Consider the following 19,658-nt stretch of genomic DNA (forward strand, 5'->3'; position numbering starts at 1 on the left):
CCTCGCATTTAGGACATCTCCTCACATCACGTTTTCATCGTGAACACTTCAAATTTGGCCAAATCCCACTAAACTCATGTGTGATTAAAGATTATCACTTACATTTTGAATATGACTTTGGGTGTGGTCATGGTGAATTTTCAACAAAATCACATTTGAATTTTTTATGCTGTGGATTTTTGTACAAGAAAGTTGCAAATTGATCAAAATAAACTAGACACAGGTAGGATTAAAGGCTACCCTCTTGAATTTTGCCAAGTCATAAATGTGGGTGTGGCCAGCCTGCAAAGAAAAAAGTAATTTTCTGAAGATTTAAATTGTGCATAACACAGACGTGCAGTGTCCTTTTGCCTGGCATTAATAGACTTTTTGTTCAAAATCTTGATCTGAACGCCATGATAAATAATTTACATTAGTCAGTTATTACATTGCTCCACAGTGCCCCCTTGAACATTTGAATGGGGCCAAAAAAATTTACTTTGTCACAAACTTTAGAAATTTGGCATGGGCATCCCTATTACCATACTGAATAAAAAAGACAATGAGAACATACCTCTATTTGCAAGCGTGTTGCCATGGCAACGTCCAATATTTCTCATTGAAATACAAGGGTTTTGGTTAACTGGAATGAAAACAATCAGTTTGTCATAGACAGTTGAAATTTGGTACACGCATTCCACACATCATACTGAACAAAAAAAGTCAATGAAGACATAAGTCTATTTCCAACCATGCAAGCGTAACAAAGTCAGAAATGCTATCATTGGAATGAAGGGAGTAGTATTACATAGATGCTGTTTTGGGGGTCTGGGCAATGTAAGTGGGAACGAAAGGCAGATGAAAAAAATGAAACTTAGCATGAAAATAGCCCATGTCATGACAAGTAAAAAACTCTATTATGACCGCATCCTAAACCGAACAAGAAGTCGGCCATATTGGGCGGAATCCGATTTTTACAAAATTGCCCTTATCTTACTTTTTATATCTCCCTCTTGGTATGTATTTCAAAATACTGGAAAAGACTCATGTGCAATTAATTATTGTTGCTTATATTTTTTTATGAATTATAAAATGTGGGTGTGACTAATCCACAAATCAGTGGGAATTTTGACAAGCATAAAAACGGGTGTATTTCTCACAGCAAATTGAATTGGTCCCCATGAAGCATTTGTGTGCATTGACAACCGGAACACAGTGACGTACAAGTTTGATAGCTATAATATAAAACTGCCCTACAGTGCCCCCTTGAATATTTAAATAGAACCCAAAATAATTACTTTGTCATAAACATTTGAAATTTGGCATGAACATCCCTATTCCCGTGCTGAACAAAAAAGAATTGTGGAAAAAACAGCCATGTCCCATGTAGCACAGAAAAATAAATGTCACCTGCCTTCTCTTTTAGTGTCCACTTTTTATGTAAGGGGCCCTAAGAGAGACTCTAATGACACTTCCTCTCTGTTATTAGAACCAGGCAACACCTACCTGGTGGGGTTATTGTGGTGCCCAACTTCTTACAAGATGATGAGTGGCTCCCAGGAAAAGCTAGGTTAGGTGTTCTGAGCCCATGTGAGTGCCTTGAAAGTGACCCTTATGAAGTTAAATTCCAGCGCATGTCAGTGACCCATGAGGAAGTAACTGTCAGTCAGAAGGGCACAGATAAGCTAGACAAAGACCTGAAGGTTCTGTTTGATTGGCTACAGTTAGGTGGCACCTGTGAGCAGCAAGCAGAGTTAAAGGCACTGTTACATAAGTATTGTGATGTTTTTATAGTATAGAAGGATTCCACCAAATCAGTACAAAGAGGTGAGAGAACACATCTCAGAACTGTTGAGGAAAGGCATTATCAAAGAAATTTCAAGTTCATATGCATTACCAATAGTCCTAGTCCACAAGCCAGATGGTAGTTTAAGACTATGCGTAAACTACAGGAAGCTGAACTTAAACACCAGATGTGATGTATTTCCGTTACCACAAAGTGATGAAAGTCTGGATGCTTTAAGTGGTGAGGAGTTCTTCTAAAGCATTGACTTTGCTAGCAGTTACCATCAAGTTGTAGTCCATGAAAAAGACAGGCACAAAACAGCCTTTACAACTCCCTTCAGCCTTTATGAATATACGCGGATGCTGTTTGGATTATGCAACGTGCCTGCAACCTTTCAGCTTTTAAGGAAAGCAACAATGAGTGACCTTTTTTTCCAGATTGTTCTCCTGTACTTGGAGGACCTTTTTGTGTTTTCAAAAACCTTTGAAGAACACCTTGAGAGACTTGAAACGGTCCTTTAGAGGCTCAAAATCACAGGTCTAAAAGTAACAGTTGAAAAGTGTTGCTTTCTCCAGTCCTAAGTTAAGTTTTTAGGTCATCAGGTTTCGGCTCAGGGGATAAGCACAGATCCCCAGAAAATTAGCGTTGTAAAGACTTGGCCCACTCCAAGCTCAGTAAAAGAGCTTGTAGAGGGCTTTTCCTGGTTTCTGTAATTATTTCAAGAGGTTTATTGAGGGGTTTTCGCAAGTTCCAGGGCCGCTTCATGATGTTGTCAATGTCTGTATCAGGAAGTGTAGTCCAGTTAAGACCAAGCAGTTGTTCCAGTAAGCCTGGACTCCAGAATGCTCTGAGGCATTTGAAGTGCTCAAATCGAATTTAATCAATGAGCCCATACTAGGTTATGCTGACTTTCAGTTACCATTTATCTTAGAGACAAATGCTAGCAACCTTTGTTTAGGTGCAGTATTATATCAGGTACAGGGTGGAAAGAAAAACGTCATAGATTATGCTTAGAGGGGCAGAGAAAAACGACAAGAACTACAGTAGTATGAAGCTGGAGCTTCTCGCATTAAAATGGGCAGTAACAGAGAAGTTTCATAGCTACCTTCCTGGTTCCAAGTTCACAGTCCTGACCAACAATAACGCACTTTGCCACCTGTCCACAGCCCTGTTAGGGGTTATTCAACAGCAGTGGGTTGCACAGTTAGCTGTGTTTGATTTTGAGGTTAAGTACCAGCCTGGTTGTTGTAACTCGACAGCCGATGCCCTTTCCAGACAGCCAGCTTTATCAGAGTTCAATTCAGATTCAGTGGACTCAGAGTTTGATGGTTGTGTAGCTATATGTGACAGTCTTAGGCAAGGCACTGCTTTAGATCCAGAGATGCAAGGGCTGAGCATTGTTAGGTGAGCTAAGTGTTGTAGACACAGCTAACAGGGACAGTGATTTAGTGCAGAGCAATACACCCAGGGGAGGGGGGGAGGGGTTTTGATTTATGTGAAGAACAATATCTAAAGTAAAGAAATTGATCTAAAAAACAAAGCATTAGAATGTGTAGGAGTTACAATTACACTATCTACTGAAATGTCCTTTGTTGTAATTGCAATTTACCGCCCCCCAAATGCCACAAATACATTTTATTCAGAGTTATTTAAAATGCTTAAAATGTTTGAAGGGAAAGAAGTACTACTTATGGGTGATTTCAATGTCAATTGGCTAAATAAAGCGCAAAAGAGAAAACTCAAAGAAACTATGAAATCATTCCAAATGAGGCAAATGATAAATAAACCTACAAGATTATCAAAAACCTCTCAAACACTTATAGACCTAATCTTTACTAATAAACCGGAAAGGATAATCAAAACATATAACTTGGTAACTGGATTATCAGATCATAACTTTACATTAGTTGTAAGAAAGTTGAATAAAACAAGATATAGGGAACAACAACAAAAAAATAATAATAATCAAAATGTGTTTTTTGTTCCAAAAAAGGATTTGTCTCTTTTGGAAGACGATGTAAAACAAATCAACTGCAATGATATAGTGGATAACAAGTCGTGTGAACAAGCATGCAATGATTTAACATTAACTTAAAAAAATATCTTTATAAAGTATACAATGACAAAAAAAATAAAACAAAATAAAAAACGGCATTTGCCATGGTTCAATAGTGAACTCTGGGAATTAATAATTAATAAATTAATTAACAACTGATCACTTAATCTATCGAAGTCTGCGAAACAAGGTCACAACATTACTTAGGAAAACAAAGGCTAATTTCCTCCTCAATCTCATCAAAGATGCAAAAGGAAATAGCAAATTGTTGTGGAAAAATATTGACAAACTTCTTGGAAAATAAAATAAAACTGACCATGAAATGCAATTAAACGTAGAGGGCAAAACTCAAAACAATAGTGAAATTTTAGCTATAAATTTTAATGAATATTTTATAAATGCTGTTCAAAGGCTGACCCAGTTGTTTCCAACACCTTGCATTCCCCATAACTTACTGTGTGATGAATCAGGCTTTAGTTTAACATCTGTTAATAATGTAAAAGTGGAAAATATTTTGGGAAAATTGAATAACAGTAAAGCAAAGGACCTGTATGGAATGGAGAGTGTATTTCTAAAAAGCCATCAAGAAAGCCTGAGCAACTATTTTACTTATTTAGGTGTTACTCTTGATCCAAACCTAACCTTTAAGAATCATGTAAAAAAAACTGTGTAATTCCTTAAAATTTAATATGGCAAATTTTAGATACATACGAGTGTCTCTTACAACTGAGGCATCAAACATGTATTTAAATTCTATGATTTTGTCACGTTTTCTTTACTGCATAACAAGCTGGTCGCATGCTTGCAAAACAGCTTTAAAGCCTCTTGAATCAATGTATAAATGTGCGCTAAAGATTCATGACAAAAAATCCAGACAGTATCACTGTCAGATCCTCTCCAAATATGGTTTTCTAAACTTTGATAATCTGTTAACATATGCAAACATCTGTCTACTTTTTAAAATTATTCATGGTATTGCTAGTCCTCCTCTAAGAAGGTTTGTCTCACTGAGCTCAGAAAAAACAACTCGAGTCACTAGGGCGACCTCTAGAGGAGAGTGCAGTGTTCCAAAACGTAGGACTTCTTTTGCTAAATCGGCTTTCTCGATTGTTGCTGTGAGTCAGTGGAATAGTTTGCCAAATGAGATTATAGCATGCACAAGTTTTCAAAGGTTTGCACAGGTGACAAAGGAATGGCTAATATCAAAGCAAATTTGCACTCATTAGTGAATGTGTATGAAAGAAAGAGTATTTGCATATTTGAAACTCAGTGTTTGTGTGTGTGAATAATTTGGTATGGAAGTGTGTGTGTGAGCTGAATGTTTTTAGAAATGTCGTATTTGAATGTGAGATGTGTTGTATTTGATATATGTATCATAGATTTACAGGTTTCTCATCCATCTACACCAAACTTATTTTTAGTAAACATCAGCCTGTCCAGGGACTACAGGTGGAAATTAGTATTTATGCTATAACCTGGCACCAGACATCTTTCCTGTTTTTAAGGTCAATGTAATGTTGTACACTGTCCCTGTTTCAAATAAAAGTATACCATACCATACCAAGTGTGAGAGGTTTAACAGAACCTTACAATATCTTCTGAAAACTTTGCTCCCTGAAAAAAAGCACCATTGGCCTGAATACCTAGCTCAGGGGTGGCGAACACGCGGCTCTCGAGCCGCATGCGGCTCTCTGCCAATAGGAATGCGGCTCTTTGCCTCGTATAATATTTTCTATATACTGCGGCTCTTTGCATTGTCTCATGTTTCACTTATTTTTTTCTCTCTTAAAACACATTCAAATCCACCAGAGCTTATTAAAACAAATAATAAACAATATATAAAAAACTGATTTATCAGCTTTTTTTACGCTGCATCTGACACGTGACCGCTCGTCATCTGCGCGGGTCACGTCTAATGCTGTGAAAATAAGTAAACATTTCATGCGCGTGCAGACTGTTGCCCTCGAGTCAAAATGGCAAAATGCAAAACTAAACGAAAATATGAGGATGAACACGGGACATTTCTGGAAGAATGGGAAGATGCTTACTTTTTTATTGAACAGAATGGCAAATCACTCTGTTTAATCTGCAATACTACAGTATCACATTTCAAGGCTTCAAATCTTCAGCGTCATTTTAGCCTCTCCAGGCTCATATGGACAAGGAATTCCCCAAAGGTTCTGAACTACACAAGCACAAACTGAGCACCTTGAAAAGCCAGGTAAAAAGACAGTTTCAAATGTTTCAGCAATTGAACAAGCGTGAAGAAACTGTGACACTTGCATCCTATAAAGTGGCCTGGAAGATTGCCCGTGCTAAAAAAAGAGAGAGAGTTTTTAAAACAGTGTTTTGTGGATGTAATTGAAACCTTGGCTCCAGATAATTAAAAAAATCCCACTGAGATTATCATCCCATCACTCCAACAAGGTAAGAAAATCTGTGATGTGGTTTGGAAATAACACCTGACTTATGCTTGTGTTAATATTTTAATAAGGTAAGATAAGATAAGCCTTTATTAGTCTCACAGTGGGGAAATTCCAGTATTGCACCGCACAGTTAAAGAACAGAAGGAAAGTGGTACATGCAATAAAACAAGATAACAGATGAATAGCTTAGAATAATAAAAAAATAGACTTAAAAAATAAACTAAAAATATTCCATCAGTTTATATTATACAGGCCCTGTGTTTCTGAAGTGTGTTCAGTAGTTGTGTGTGTCAGAGAGAGACAGAGATGAAGATAAAGAGAAAATGTGTGTGTGTTTGACAGAGTGAGAGAAAGAGAGAGAGGAAGAGATGCCTGTGTGTGTGTTTATGTGTGTGTATGTGGGGGGTATCTGACCTCTGGGTAGGTGCTGTGCTAACTCTGACTAAGCTGCATTTGATGTGTGTGTTGAGGGTGGACACTTACCTTGAAATGAACAGAAGTACAATGCTTGCTGTTGTTTTGTAAGGAGAGGAGTGTTTTATGGGAAGTAATGTGTGTGTGTGTGTGTGTGTCTGTCTGTCTTGGCAGGTCAGTGCGTCATGTGGCTCTTTGAGTCTTACGGTTGAAAATTTTGGCTCTTTGTACCTAACTTGTTCGCTGCCCCTGACCTAGCTGAACTTGTTTATACCTACAATGTGACCCTACACTCATCGCCTCCCAGGCAAGAGCTTCATGCAGTTCCTCTTGTTCATGAGCCTGAAGCTGGTCTAGACTCAGACACTGAATCCACAGACTCAGAACCTGAATACCTCTTGGTGGAACACGTTAATGAATGTGTTGGTCCAAAGTTGGAGGATCTTGAAAGTCACTTGGAGGATGATGACGAGAATGAAATGGAAAGTGACCAAGTGTTGGATGTTGACATGAGTGACAGGCCCAATGAAGACTTATGTCTTCACATAGAATCCATTGTTTAAAATCTGGGTTTGTCTGAAGAGCTAGAGGAGCGACCTGCTCCACATTAACACCTGGGACAGTATGATAGAAAACAGTGCATGTAAGTGGTAAAATGTTCTTTTAAATGTGTTTTGAGTACAAAAATAATCTTTCATACTGATAAACAATGCTGTAATGAGCGTCATACCTTAAGGATATTGTTCATTTAATTTGTAGGACCAAGAATTGACATAGACCATCCTGTGAAAACTGTAATGCCTCACGTAGGGGAAAGACTGAGCTACGTCACACCCTGAGTGTTAAATACAAATCAGATGCAGCTACTGAGACTGTTTAAGAATGCATTATTGTTTTGTGACCAATTTTGTACATTTTGTTAAACAATGTAATTGCATTTTTATTGTACATTTGCAATTTGAATGGAAACGAAGTAGTGTTTATTCTCTGTTTTGTTAAAGGATAAGCCCACTACAGTTGTCTTTAGTTTTTAGTCCTTTAGTCTTTTATCTTTTATTATTACTATTTTTTTTATTTTTTTTTAAGAGAAACATTTGATTATTACAAAGAGGCTGGAAAAGACTGTGAATCCTAAAATAGGTCCAATACTTGGAATCTGGGGCATTTGTTTATGGATTGTTCTGCTGGGGACAGTTGGGAAATAAAGACTCACATTACTCTTTGGAGTTACTGTTATCAGGTCTATTTATTCTACACCTTCACACATTAATATTCCAACTATTATCTAACATGAGTTCAGAGTCAGCAGACATGATTTTCAAGCGCATGGCAGTAGGGAGTAGGTGATTACAAAAAATTTGGTAACCACTGTTTTAGAAGAATATGATGATGTCACATGAACCTCACCCATTCTCAGCTCAAAGAGAGTGTGCTGTCAGTGCTAGCCCACAGGGGGCAGTGTAGATCCAATGGACCTCAAGTGTTCTGCAGTAATTTAAACTCATGTCTGTGTAAGTCTTACCCTCTGGAGCACATGGCCATGACAAAGCAGGACAGAAGATAAAGAGTGAATAAGGTGTTTGAGTGAGGAGGGAGTCACACAGTAACAGCCCGACTCAGTCTGGTCTCTGTTTATCAGTGTGAAAAGACCAGTTCAGTGACAGACTTACCTCTTGACTTTAGCAGGAATATCTCTAAACTCTTGAAAAAAGTCCTTAGAGTGGTCACTTTTCAGACACAGAGAGTTGGGAGCAGGAGTAGGACTGGGTTTAAACCCGTGACCAGATGCAGGAGGCTCCATGTTGTAGGAGCTGGAATCAAAAGAAGAGTCCATTTGAACAGAACATACAGAGATGTCTCTTGTTTAGATGCTCTGTTCTGCAGATGTGGAATTCCTGTGAAATGTGTCTATGCCCCACACCCAGAGGTCTGATTGGTCTGCGTCTCCCTCTGCTGGACACATGGCAACATAACACTGGGTGTTACTTTGTTTAAAATATTCTACTTCCTCAATACTGTGGGTTAGGATTAAACAATTATTAAACCAGGACCATATGGATCCAAACAGAACTAAACTAGGATAAAACAATTTCAAAGCAAATACTTCACCTGGTATTAACCAAAACCAAGCATGTTTAAAAGAGGTCTACAGGCCCCATTAGAGGGTCGACTGTATTTGTACTTTTAATTGAGACTGGAGGTGACTGCTGACACTTTCTCTTTGTCTCTGTGGGCCAAAGACTATGACTTCAGTCTTGTTTGAGTTTAGCTGTAGAAAGTTGTTTTGCATCCACACACTGATCTGTTGGATGCAGTGGCAGAGTGAATCTGCTGGTCCATATTCACCTGCTGCCAGTGCAAAATAGAGCTGAGTGTCACCTACATATTTATCATAGGGCACATTATTGCTGTGCAATAACTGGCCTAACAGCAGCATATAGGGATTGAACAACAGGGGTCTCAGGGTTGACCCCTGGGGCACCTCACAGGTAAGGGGCATTTTATCTGAGACAGATTTTCCAATTTCAACAAAGTACTCCCTGTCTTCTAGATATGATTTGAACCTGTTTAGTGCAGGACCAGAGATGCTCGTCCAGTCCTCTAGTCTCTGTAAGAGGATCCCATGATCCACAGTGTCAAATGCAGCACTCTGATTTAACAGGATCAAGACTGAGACTTTGCCTGCATCAGTGTTCAAGCAGATGTCACTTGTCACCTTGATAAGAGCAGCCTTACTACTGTGGTGGGATGTAAAAGCTGACTGGAAAACATCAGAGGAGTTGTTCATTTGGAGAAAGTTATTATGCTGCTGGTAAACAACTTTTTCAAGGACTTTGCCTAAAAATGGCAGATTTGAGATGGGTCTGTAATTGTTAAAAATTGTGGCATCAAGGCTCCTCTTCTTTAGGAGAGGCTTGATAAAAAGTTTTCAAAGCTCTTGGGAATGCTCCAGATTGAAGTGACATGTTAACTATGCAAGCAAGTGGTGATAGCAAACTGTTTAGCACAGACTTTAGAAATCTAGTAACACATCGAGGCAACATGTAGATGAACTCAGACTAGTTCAAAACAGAACTTAACTAGGAATAAACTAATTCTAAGGAAATACTTGAACTGTACTGCACAGTACTAAACCTGGGACTCACCCGCATCATCACCACAGAGTTCAGACACTCATTTAGGCCACACATGAATTTATACATCAGGTTTGCCATGAGAGCCTGAAAAGTGTTCACACGACAGAACAGGAGACTGGCACTACTAGCTCTGGACTTTTTCAGCAGCATTCTGAGGACATCATGAGAAGATACTTTGAGCTTTTGCAGTGTGACCTTATGTTTGGATCGCAGGGGGGCTGTATCCAAGGTTATACAGGAGGTTCACACACAGAGACAGTGAACAGGAGAGTCCCACAGCTCTGAGCAGGGATCAGCTGTCTTTAGGTGCATTTAGACTCATCAGGTCTGAGGTAGAATGAGTTTAGCCTTAGATCTGCTGAGGTCAAAAGTCGGTGGGTGCTGTTGGTAAAATATGTTAAAAATGCTGATCTTTGTTCAAATGCAGTTGAACAGTTAAATAAATACAAATAAAAGTCCTCTATATACTGCAGTGCAGTTGCTGTAAACAATCAAACATTTGGCTTTTCTGAATCTTGGAGAGAAGGAGCTACAACGCTGACCTAGTATATCCCACTATTCTGTATCAGATTGCTATTGTGATGTCACATGAACCTCACCCATTCTCAGCTCAGAGAGAGTGTGCAGTCAGTGCTAGCCCACAGGGGGCAGTATAGATCCAATGGACCTCATGTGTTCTGCAGTAGTTTACACTTACACTCACCTGAAGGATTATTAGGAACACCATACTAATACGGTGTTTGACCCTCTTTCGCCTTCAGAACTGCCTTAATTCTACATGGCATTGATTCAACAAGGTGCTGATTCATTCTTTAGAAATGTTGGCCCATATTGATAGGAGCATCTTGCAGTTGATGGAGATTTGTGGGATGCACATCCAGGGCACGAAGCTCCCGTTCCACCACATCCCAAAGATGCTCTATCGGGTTGAGATCTGTTGACTGTGGGGGCCATTGTAGTACAGTGAACTCATTGTCATGTCCAAGAAACCAATTTGAAATGATTCGAGCTGTATGACATGGTGCATTATCCTGCTGGAAGTAGCCATCAGGGGATGGGTACATGGTGGTCATGAAGGGATGGACGTGGTCAGAAACAATGTTCAGGTAGCCCGTGGCATTTAAACGATGCCCAATTGGCACTAAGGGACCTAAAGTGTGCCAAGAAAACATACCCCACACCATTACACCACCACCAGCAGCCTGCACAGTGGTAACAAGGCATGATGGATCCATGTTCTCATTCTGTTTACGCCAAATTCTGACTCTGCCATTTGAATGTCTCAACAGAAATCGAGACTCATAGACCGGCAACATTTTTCCAGTCTTCAACTGTCCAATTTTGGTGAGCTCGTGCAAATTGTAGCCTCTTTTTCCTATTTGTAGTGGAGATGAGTGGTACCCGGTGGGGTCTTCTGCTGTTGTAGCCCATCCGGCTCAAGGCTGTGCGTGTTGTGGCTTCACAAATGCTTTGCTGCATTCCTTGGTTGTAACGAGTGGTTATTTCAGTCAACGTTGCTCTTCTATCAGCTTGAATCACTCGGCCCATTCTCCTCTGACCTCTAGCATCAACAAGGCATTTTCGCCCACAGGACTGGGCAGACTGGAAGTTTTTCCCTTTTCACACCATTCTTTGTAAACCCTAGAAATGGTTGTGCATGAAAATCCCAGTAACTGAGCAGATTGTGAAATACTCAGACCGGCCCGTCTGGCACCAACAACCATGCCACGCTCAAAATTGCTTAAATCACCTTTCTTTCCCATTCTGACCTTCAGTTTGGAGTTCAGGAGATTGTCTTGACCAGGACCACACCCCTACATGCATTGAAGCAACCGCCATGTGATTGGTTGATTAGATAATTGCATTAAGGAGAAATTGAACAGGTGTTCCTAATAATCCTTTAGGTGAGTGTATGTCTGTGTAAGTCTTACCCTCTGGAGCACATGGCCATGACAAAGCAGGAAAGAAGATAAAGAGTGAATAAGGTGTTTGAGTGAGGAGGGAGTCACACAGTAACAGCCCGACTCAGTCCGGTCTCTGTTTATCAGTGTGAAAAGACCAGTTCAATGACAGTCTTACCTGTGGTCTTTAGCAGGAGTGTCTGTATACTCTTCATCATCGGAGGATTCCCATCTCTCAAATGAAGTTCTATCAACAGGTTCAGACCTGGGTTTAGACCCGGGACCAGATTCAGGTCTCATCGCCGTGTTGTAGGAGCTGGAATCAGAAGAAGAGTCCATTTGAACAGAACATACAGAGATGTATCTTGTTTAGATGCTCTGTTCTGCAGATGTGGAATTCCTGTGAAATGTGTCTATGCCCCACACCCAGAGGTCTGATTGGTCTGCGTCTCCCTCTGCTGGACACATGGCAACATAACACTGGGTGTTACTTTGTTTAAAATATTCTACTTCCTCAATACTGTGGGTTAGGATTAAACCATTATTAAACCAGGACCATATGGATCCAAACAGAACTAAACTAGGATAAAACAATTTCAAAGCAAATACTTCACCTGGTATTAACCAAAACCAAGCATGTTTAAAAGAGGTCTACAGGCCCCATTAGAGGGTCGACTGTATTTGTACTTTTAATTGAGACTGGAGGTGACTGCTGACACTTTCTCTTTGTCTCTGTGGGCCAAAGACTATGACTTCAGTCTTGTTTGAGTTTAGCTGTAGAAAGTTGTTTTGCATCCACACACTGATCTGTTGGATGCAGTGGCAGAGTGAATCTGCTGGTCCATATTCACCTGCTGCCAGTGCAAAATAGAGCTGAGTGTCATCTACATATTTATCATAGGGCACATTATTGCTGTGCAATAACTGGCCTAACAGCAGCATGTAGGGATTGAACAACAGGGGTCTCAGGATTGACCCCTGGGGCACCTCACAGGTAAGGGGCATTTTATCTGAGACAGATTTTCCAATTTCAACAAAGTACTCCCTGTCTTCTAGATATGATTTGAACCTGTTTAGTGCAGGACCAGAGATGCTCGTCCAGTCCTCTAATCTCTGTAAGAGGATCCCATGATCCACAGTGTCAAATGCAGCACTCTGATTTAACAGGATCAAGACTGAGACTTTGCCTGCATCAGTGTTCAAGCAGATGTCACTTGTCACCTTGATAAGAGCAGCCTTACTACTGTGGTGGGATGTAAAAGCTGACTGGAAAACATCAGAGGAGTTGTTCATTTGGAGAAAGTTATTATGCTGCTGGTAAACAACTTTTTCAAGGACTTTGCCTAAAAATGGCAGATTTGAGATGGGTCTGTAATTGTTAAAAATTGTGGCATCAAGGCTCCTCTTCTTTAGGAGAGGCTTGATAAAAAGTTTTCAAAGCTCTTGGGAATGCTCCAGATTGAAGTGACATGTTAACTATGCAAGCAAGTGGTGATAGCAAACTGTTTAGCACAGACTTTAGAAATCTAGTAACACATCGAGGCAACATGTAGATGAACTCAGACTAGTTCAAAACAGAACTTAACTAGGAATAAACTAATTCTAAGGAAATACTTGAACTGTACTGCACAGTACTAAACCTGGGACTCACCCGCATCATCACCACAGAGTTCAGACACTCATTTAGGCCACACATGAATTTATACATCAGGTTTGCCATGAGAGCCTGAAAAGTGTTCACACGACAGAACAGGAGACTGGCACTACTAGCTCTGGACTTTTTCAGCAGCATTCTGAAGGACATCATGAGAAGATACTTTGAGCTTTTGCAGTGTGACCTTATGTTTGGATCGCAGGGGGGCTGTATCCAAGGTTATACAGGAGGTTCACACACAGAGACAGTGAACAGGAGAGTCCCACAGCTCTGAGCAGGGATCAGCTGTCTTTAGGTGCATTTAGACTCATCAGGTCTGAGGTAGAATGAGTTTAGCCTTAGATCTGCTGAGGTCAAAAGTCGGTGGGTGCTGTTGGTAAAATATGTTAAAAATGCTGATCTTTAGTTCAAATGCAGTTGAACAGTTAAATAAATACAAATAAAAGTCCTCTATATACTGCAGTGCAGTTGCTGTAAACAATCAAACATTTGGCTTTTCTGAATCTTGGAGAGAAGGAGCTACAACGCTGACCTAGTATATCCCACTATTCTGTATCAGATTGCTATTGTGATGTCACATGAACCTCACCCATTCTCAGCTCAGAGAGAGTGTGCAGTCAGTGCTAGCCCACAGGGGGCAGTATAGATCCAATGGACCTCATGTGTTCTGCAGTAGTTTACACTTACACTCACCTGAAGGATTATTAGGAACACCATACTAATACGGTGTTTGACCCTCTTTCGCCTTCAGAACTGCCTTAATTCTACATGGCATTGATTCAACAAGGTGCTGATTCATTCTTTAGAAATGTTGGCCCATATTGATAGGAGCATCTTGCAGTTGATGGAGATTTGTGGGATGCACATCCAGGGCACGAAGCTCCCGTTCCACCACATCCCAAAGATGCTCTATCGGGTTGAGATCTGTTGACTGTGGGGGCCATTGTAGTACAGTGAACTCATTGTCATGTCCAAGAAACCAATTTGAAATGATTCAAGCTGTATGACATGGTGCATTATCCTGCTGGAAGTAGCCATCAGGGGATGGGTACATGGTGGTCATGAAGGGATGGACGTGGTCAGAAACAATGTTCAGGTAGCCCGTGGCATTTAAACGATGCCCAATTGGCACTAAGGGACCTAAAGTGTGCCAAGAAAACATACCCCACACCATTACACCACCACCAGCAGCCTGCACAGTGGTAACAAGGCATGATGGATCCATGTTCTCATTCTGTTTACGCCAAATTCTGACTCTGCCATTTGAATGTCTCAACAGAAATCGAGACTCATAGACCGGCAACATTTTTCCAGTCTTCTACTGTCCAATTTTGGTGAGCTCGTGCAAATTGTAGCCTCTTTTTCCTATTTGTAGTGGAGATGAGTGGTACCCGGTGGGGTCTTCTGCTGTTGTAGCCCATCCGGCTCAAGGCTGTGCGTGTTGTGGCTTCACAAATGCTTTGCTGCATTCCTTGGTTGTAACGAGTGGTTATTTCAGTCAACGTTGCTCTTCTATCAGCTTGAATCACTCGGCCCATTCTCCTCTGACCTCTAGCATCAACAAGGCATTTTCGCCCACAGGACTGGGCAGACTGGAAGTTTTTCCCTTTTCACACCATTCTTTGTAAACCCTAGAAATGGTTGTGCATGAAAATCCCAGTAACTGAGCAGATTGTGAAATACTCAGACCGGCCCATCTGGCACCAACAACCATGCCACGCTCAAAATTGCTTAAATCACCTTTCTTTCCCATTCTGACCTTCAGTTTGGAGTTCAGGAGATTGTCTTGACCAGGACCACACCCCTACATGCATTGAAGCAACCGCCATGTGATTGGTTGATTAGATAATTGCATTAAGGAGAAATTGAACAGGTGTTCCTAATAATCCTTTAGGTGAGTGTATGTCTGTGTAAGTCTTACCCTCTGGAGCACATGGCCATGACAAAGCAGGAAAGAAGATAAAGAGTGAATAAGGTGTTTGAGTGAGGAGGGAGTCACACAGTAACAGCCCGACTCAGTCCGGTCTCTGTTTATCAGTGTGAAAAGACCAGTTCAATGACAGTCTTACCTGTGGTCTTTAGCAGGAGTGTCTGTATACTCTTCATCATCGGAGGATTCCCCTCTCTCAAATGAAGTTCTATCAACAGGTTCAGACCTGGGTTTAGACCCGGGACCAGATTCAGGTCTCATCGCCGTGTTGTAGGAGCTGGAATCAGAAGAAGAGTCCATTTGAACAGAACATACAGAGATGTCTCTTGTTTAGATGCTCTGTTCTGCAGATGTGGAATTCCTGTGAAATGTGTCTATGCCCCACACCCAGAGGTCTGATTGGTCTGCGTCTCCCTCTGCTGGACACATGGCAACATAACACTGGGTGTTACTTTGTTTAAAATATTCTACTTCCTCAATACTGTGGGTTAGGATTAAACCATTATTAAACCAGGACCATATGGATCCAAACAGAACTAAACTAGGATAAAACCATTTCAAAGCAAATACTTCACCTGGTATTAACCAAAACCAAGCATGTTTAAAAGAGGTCTACAGGCCCCATTAGAGGGTCGACTGTATTTGTACTTTTAATTGAGACTGGAGGTGACTGCTGACACTTTCTCTTTGTCTCTGTGGGCCAAAGACTATGACTTCAGTCTTGTTTGAGTTTAGCTGTAGAAAGTTGTTTTGCATCCACACACTGATCTGTTGGATGCAGTGGCAGAGTGAATCTGCTGGTCCATATTCACCTGCTGCCAGTGCAAAATAGAGCTGAGTGTCACCTACATATTTATCATAGGGCACATTATTGCTGTGCAATAACTGGCCTAACAGCAGCATATAGGGATTGAACAACAGGGGTCTCAGGGTTGACCCCTGGGGCACCTCACAGGTAAGGGGCATTTTATCTGAGACAGATTTTCCAATTTCAACAAAGTACTCCCTGTCTTCTAGATATGATTTGAACCTGTTTAGTGCAGGACCAGAGATGCTCGTCCAGTCCTCTAGTCTCTGTAAGAGGATCCCATGATCCACAGTGTCAAATGCAGCACTCTGATTTAACAGGATCAAGACTGAGACTTTGCCTGCATCAGTGTTCAAGCAGATGTCACTTGTCACCTTGATAAGAGCAGCCTTACTACTGTGGTGGGATGTAAAAGCTGACTGGAAAACATCAGAGGAGTTGTTCATTTGGAGAAAGTTATTATGCTGCTGGTAAACAACTTTTTCAAGGACTTTGCCTAAAAATGGCAGATTTGAGATGGGTCTGTAATTGTTAAAAATTGTGGCATCAAGGCTCCTCTTCTTTAGGAGAGGCTTGATAAAAAGTTTTCAAAGCTCTTGGGAATGCTCCAGATTGAAGTGACATGTTAACTATGCAAGCAAGTGGTGATAGCAAACTGTTTAGCACAGACTTTAGAAATCTAGTAACACATCGAGGCAACATGTAGATGAACTCAGACTAGTTCAAAACAGAACTTAACTAGGAATAAACTAATTCTAAGGAAATACTTGAACTGTACTGCACAGTACTAAACCTGGGACTCACCCGCATCATCACCACAGAGTTCAGACACTCATTTAGGCCACACATGAATTTATACATCAGGTTTGCCATGAGAGCCTGAAAAGTGTTCACACGACAGAACAGGAGACTGGCACTACTAGCTCTGGACTTTTTCAGCAGCATTCTGAGGACATCATGAGAAGATACTTTGAGCTTTTGCAGTGTGACCTTATGTTTGGATCGCAGGGGGGCTGTATCCAAGGTTATACAGGAGGTTCACACACAGAGACAGTGAACAGGAGAGTCCCACAGCTCTGAGCAGGGACCAGCTGTCTTTAGGTGCATTTAGACTCATCAGGTCTGAGGTAGAATGAGTTTAGCCTTAGATCTGCTGAGGTCAAAAGTCGGTGGGTGCTGTTGGTAAAATATGTTAGAAATGCTGATCTTTGTTCAAATGCAGTTGAACAGTTAAATAAATACAAATAAAAGTCCTCTATATACTGCAGTGCAGTTGCTGTAAACAATCAAACATTTGGCTTTTCTGAATCTTGGAGAGAAGGAGCTACAACGCTGACCTAATATATCCCACTATTCTGTATCAGATTGCTATTGTGATGTCACATGAACCTCACCCATTCTCAGCTCAGAGAGAGTGTGCAGTCAGTGCTAGCCCACAGGGGGCAGTATAGATCCAATGGACATCATGTTTTCTGCAGTAGTTTATACTTACTGTATGTCTGTGTAAGTCTAACCCTCTGGAGCACATGGCCATGACAAAGCAGGAAAGAAGATAAAGAGTGAATAAGGTGTTTGAGTGAGGAGGGAGTCACACAGTAACAGCCCGACTCAGTCCGGTCTCTGTTTATCAGTGTGAAAAGACCAGTTCAATGACAGTCTTACCTGTGGTCTTTAGCAGGAGTGTCTGTATACTCTTCATCATCGGAGGATTCACATCTCTCAAATGAAGTTCTATCAACAGGTTCAGACCTGGGTTTAGACCCGTGACCAGATGCAGGTGGCTCCATGTTCTAGGAGCTGGAATCAGAAGAAGAGTCCATTTGAACAGAACATACAGAGATGTCTCTTGTTTAGAAGCTCTGTTCTGCAGATGTGGAATTCCTGTGAAATGTGTCTATGCCCCACACCCAGAGGTCTGATTGGTCTGCGTCTCCCTCTGCTGGACACATGGCAACATAACACTGGGTGTTACTTTGTTTAAAATATTCTACTTCCTCAATACTGTGGGTTAGGATTAAACAATTATTAAACCAGGACCATATGGATCCAAACAGAACTAAACTAGGATAAAACAATTTCAAAGCAAATACTTCACCTGGTATTAACCAAAACCAAGCATGTTTAAAAGAGGTCTACAGGCCCCATTAGAGGGTCGACTGTATTTGTACTTTTAATTGAGACTGGAGGTGACTGCTGACACTTTCTCTTTGTCTCTGTGGGCCAAAGACTATGACTTCAGTCTTGTTTGAGTTTAGCTGTAGAAAGTTGTTTTGCATCCACACACTGATCTGTTGGATGCAGTGGCAGAGTGAATCTGCTGGTCCATATTCACCTTCATTTGGACAAAGTTAATATACTTCTATTCTTTAGGAGAGGCTTGATAAATACAGTTTTCGAAGCTCTTGGAAACGTTCCAGATTGAAGTGACATTAACAATGTAAGCAAATGTTTAGTGCAGTAGATGTCTCCTGTTCAGAAGCTCTGTTCCCCAGTGATATCTGTCTATGCCCTGTATACAGATGTATGATTGTCTGTGTGTCACTCTGCTGAACACAAGGCAACGTACCTGGATGTGACTATATTTACAATGTGCTACTACCTCAATAGTGTGGGTTAGGAGTTGACAATGATTAAACCAGGACCATAAAGGTCCAAAACTGAAACTAAACTAGGACTAAACTATTTTGAAACAAATACTTAACCTGGTATTAACCAAAACCAAGCATGTTTAAAAGAGGTCTACAACAGGCCCCATTAGAGGGTTGACTGTATTTGTACTTTTAATTGAATATATTTTTAGCCATGTTACTGTACTTTTACTTGAGTACAAATATTTTCTTCACCACTATTAGCGTAGTTCAGGATTAGATGAGGTTAAAACCAGGACTAAATGCATCAAAATAGAAGTAAACTAGGAATAAACTATTTCTACAGCAATACTTGACCTGGTCTTCACTGAAACCAACCATGTATAAAATAGATCAACACCAGGTCCCAATCAGAGGACTTAAGTTAGCCTAAACTTGGTCTAAACCAGTGTTTCATCTTTTTTCTCTGTTTATGATAAGAAATACTCACTGCGTCACCACCGTCTCAAACAAGTCTTAAATACACAGCTCTCAAATACTTCCACATTGAACTTTAGACTTTAACATTTTATTGTCCCCAAGGATCAGAGGTGGAAAGAGAACTAAAAAAAAAAAAAATTCTCAGATAAACGTACGGTTGCATGGTTAACATGTACACAACTGTAAGTACTGGTCCCAAATGTGTAATTATAAAAAGTACAAAGTGCACAGTACAGTTAATTTCCCATGTACAAAGTAAATGTACTGTGAGTAGTGTGTTTCAGTCTTATTTCTGAAACTTCATTAAACCATTTAAAGCTGACTGAATTTGCTTTAAATCATAGTCTACATATTCTCTGAGCTCTGGTCAATCAGAGCAGGTGATGAGGTGCTGTTATGTGTATTTTAAATGTGACAACCGTGTGCTGTACTAACTGCCATGCTTTTAATTGTAAAAGTACATTATTAGAATTATTCTCAAGTATAAATACATGTTTAC

General features: G+C 40.6%; 2 protein-coding genes across 2 annotated transcripts in view; both read right to left on the reverse strand.

Moving 5' to 3' along the window:
• Positions 1-19,209, reverse strand: part of LOC117385165 (NACHT, LRR and PYD domains-containing protein 12-like) — a 30,484-nt gene extending 11,275 nt beyond the window's left edge. The window contains exons 1-5 of the mRNA XM_055228453.1: positions 19,170-19,209; positions 17,754-17,888; positions 15,423-15,560; positions 11,878-12,015; positions 8,332-8,472 (exon numbers count right to left, since the gene is read on the reverse strand). Coding sequence (XP_055084428.1) covers positions 8,332-8,472; positions 11,878-12,015; positions 15,423-15,560; positions 17,754-17,878 — 542 coding nt within the window. The 5' untranslated portion in view covers positions 17,879-17,888; positions 19,170-19,209. The remainder of the gene's footprint in view (positions 1-8,331; positions 8,473-11,877; positions 12,016-15,422; positions 15,561-17,753; positions 17,889-19,169) is intronic.
• The window catches only part of LOC117385171 (NLR family CARD domain-containing protein 3-like), a 78,996-nt gene that overhangs the window by 21,539 nt on the left and 37,799 nt on the right, over positions 1-19,658 (reverse strand). The gene's annotated exons all lie outside the window — the stretch shown is intronic.

Source organism: Periophthalmus magnuspinnatus, chromosome 17 (genome assembly GCF_009829125.3).
Source record: "Periophthalmus magnuspinnatus isolate fPerMag1 chromosome 17, fPerMag1.2.pri, whole genome shotgun sequence".
Taxonomy (NCBI): Eukaryota; Metazoa; Chordata; class Actinopteri; order Gobiiformes; family Gobiidae; genus Periophthalmus; species Periophthalmus magnuspinnatus.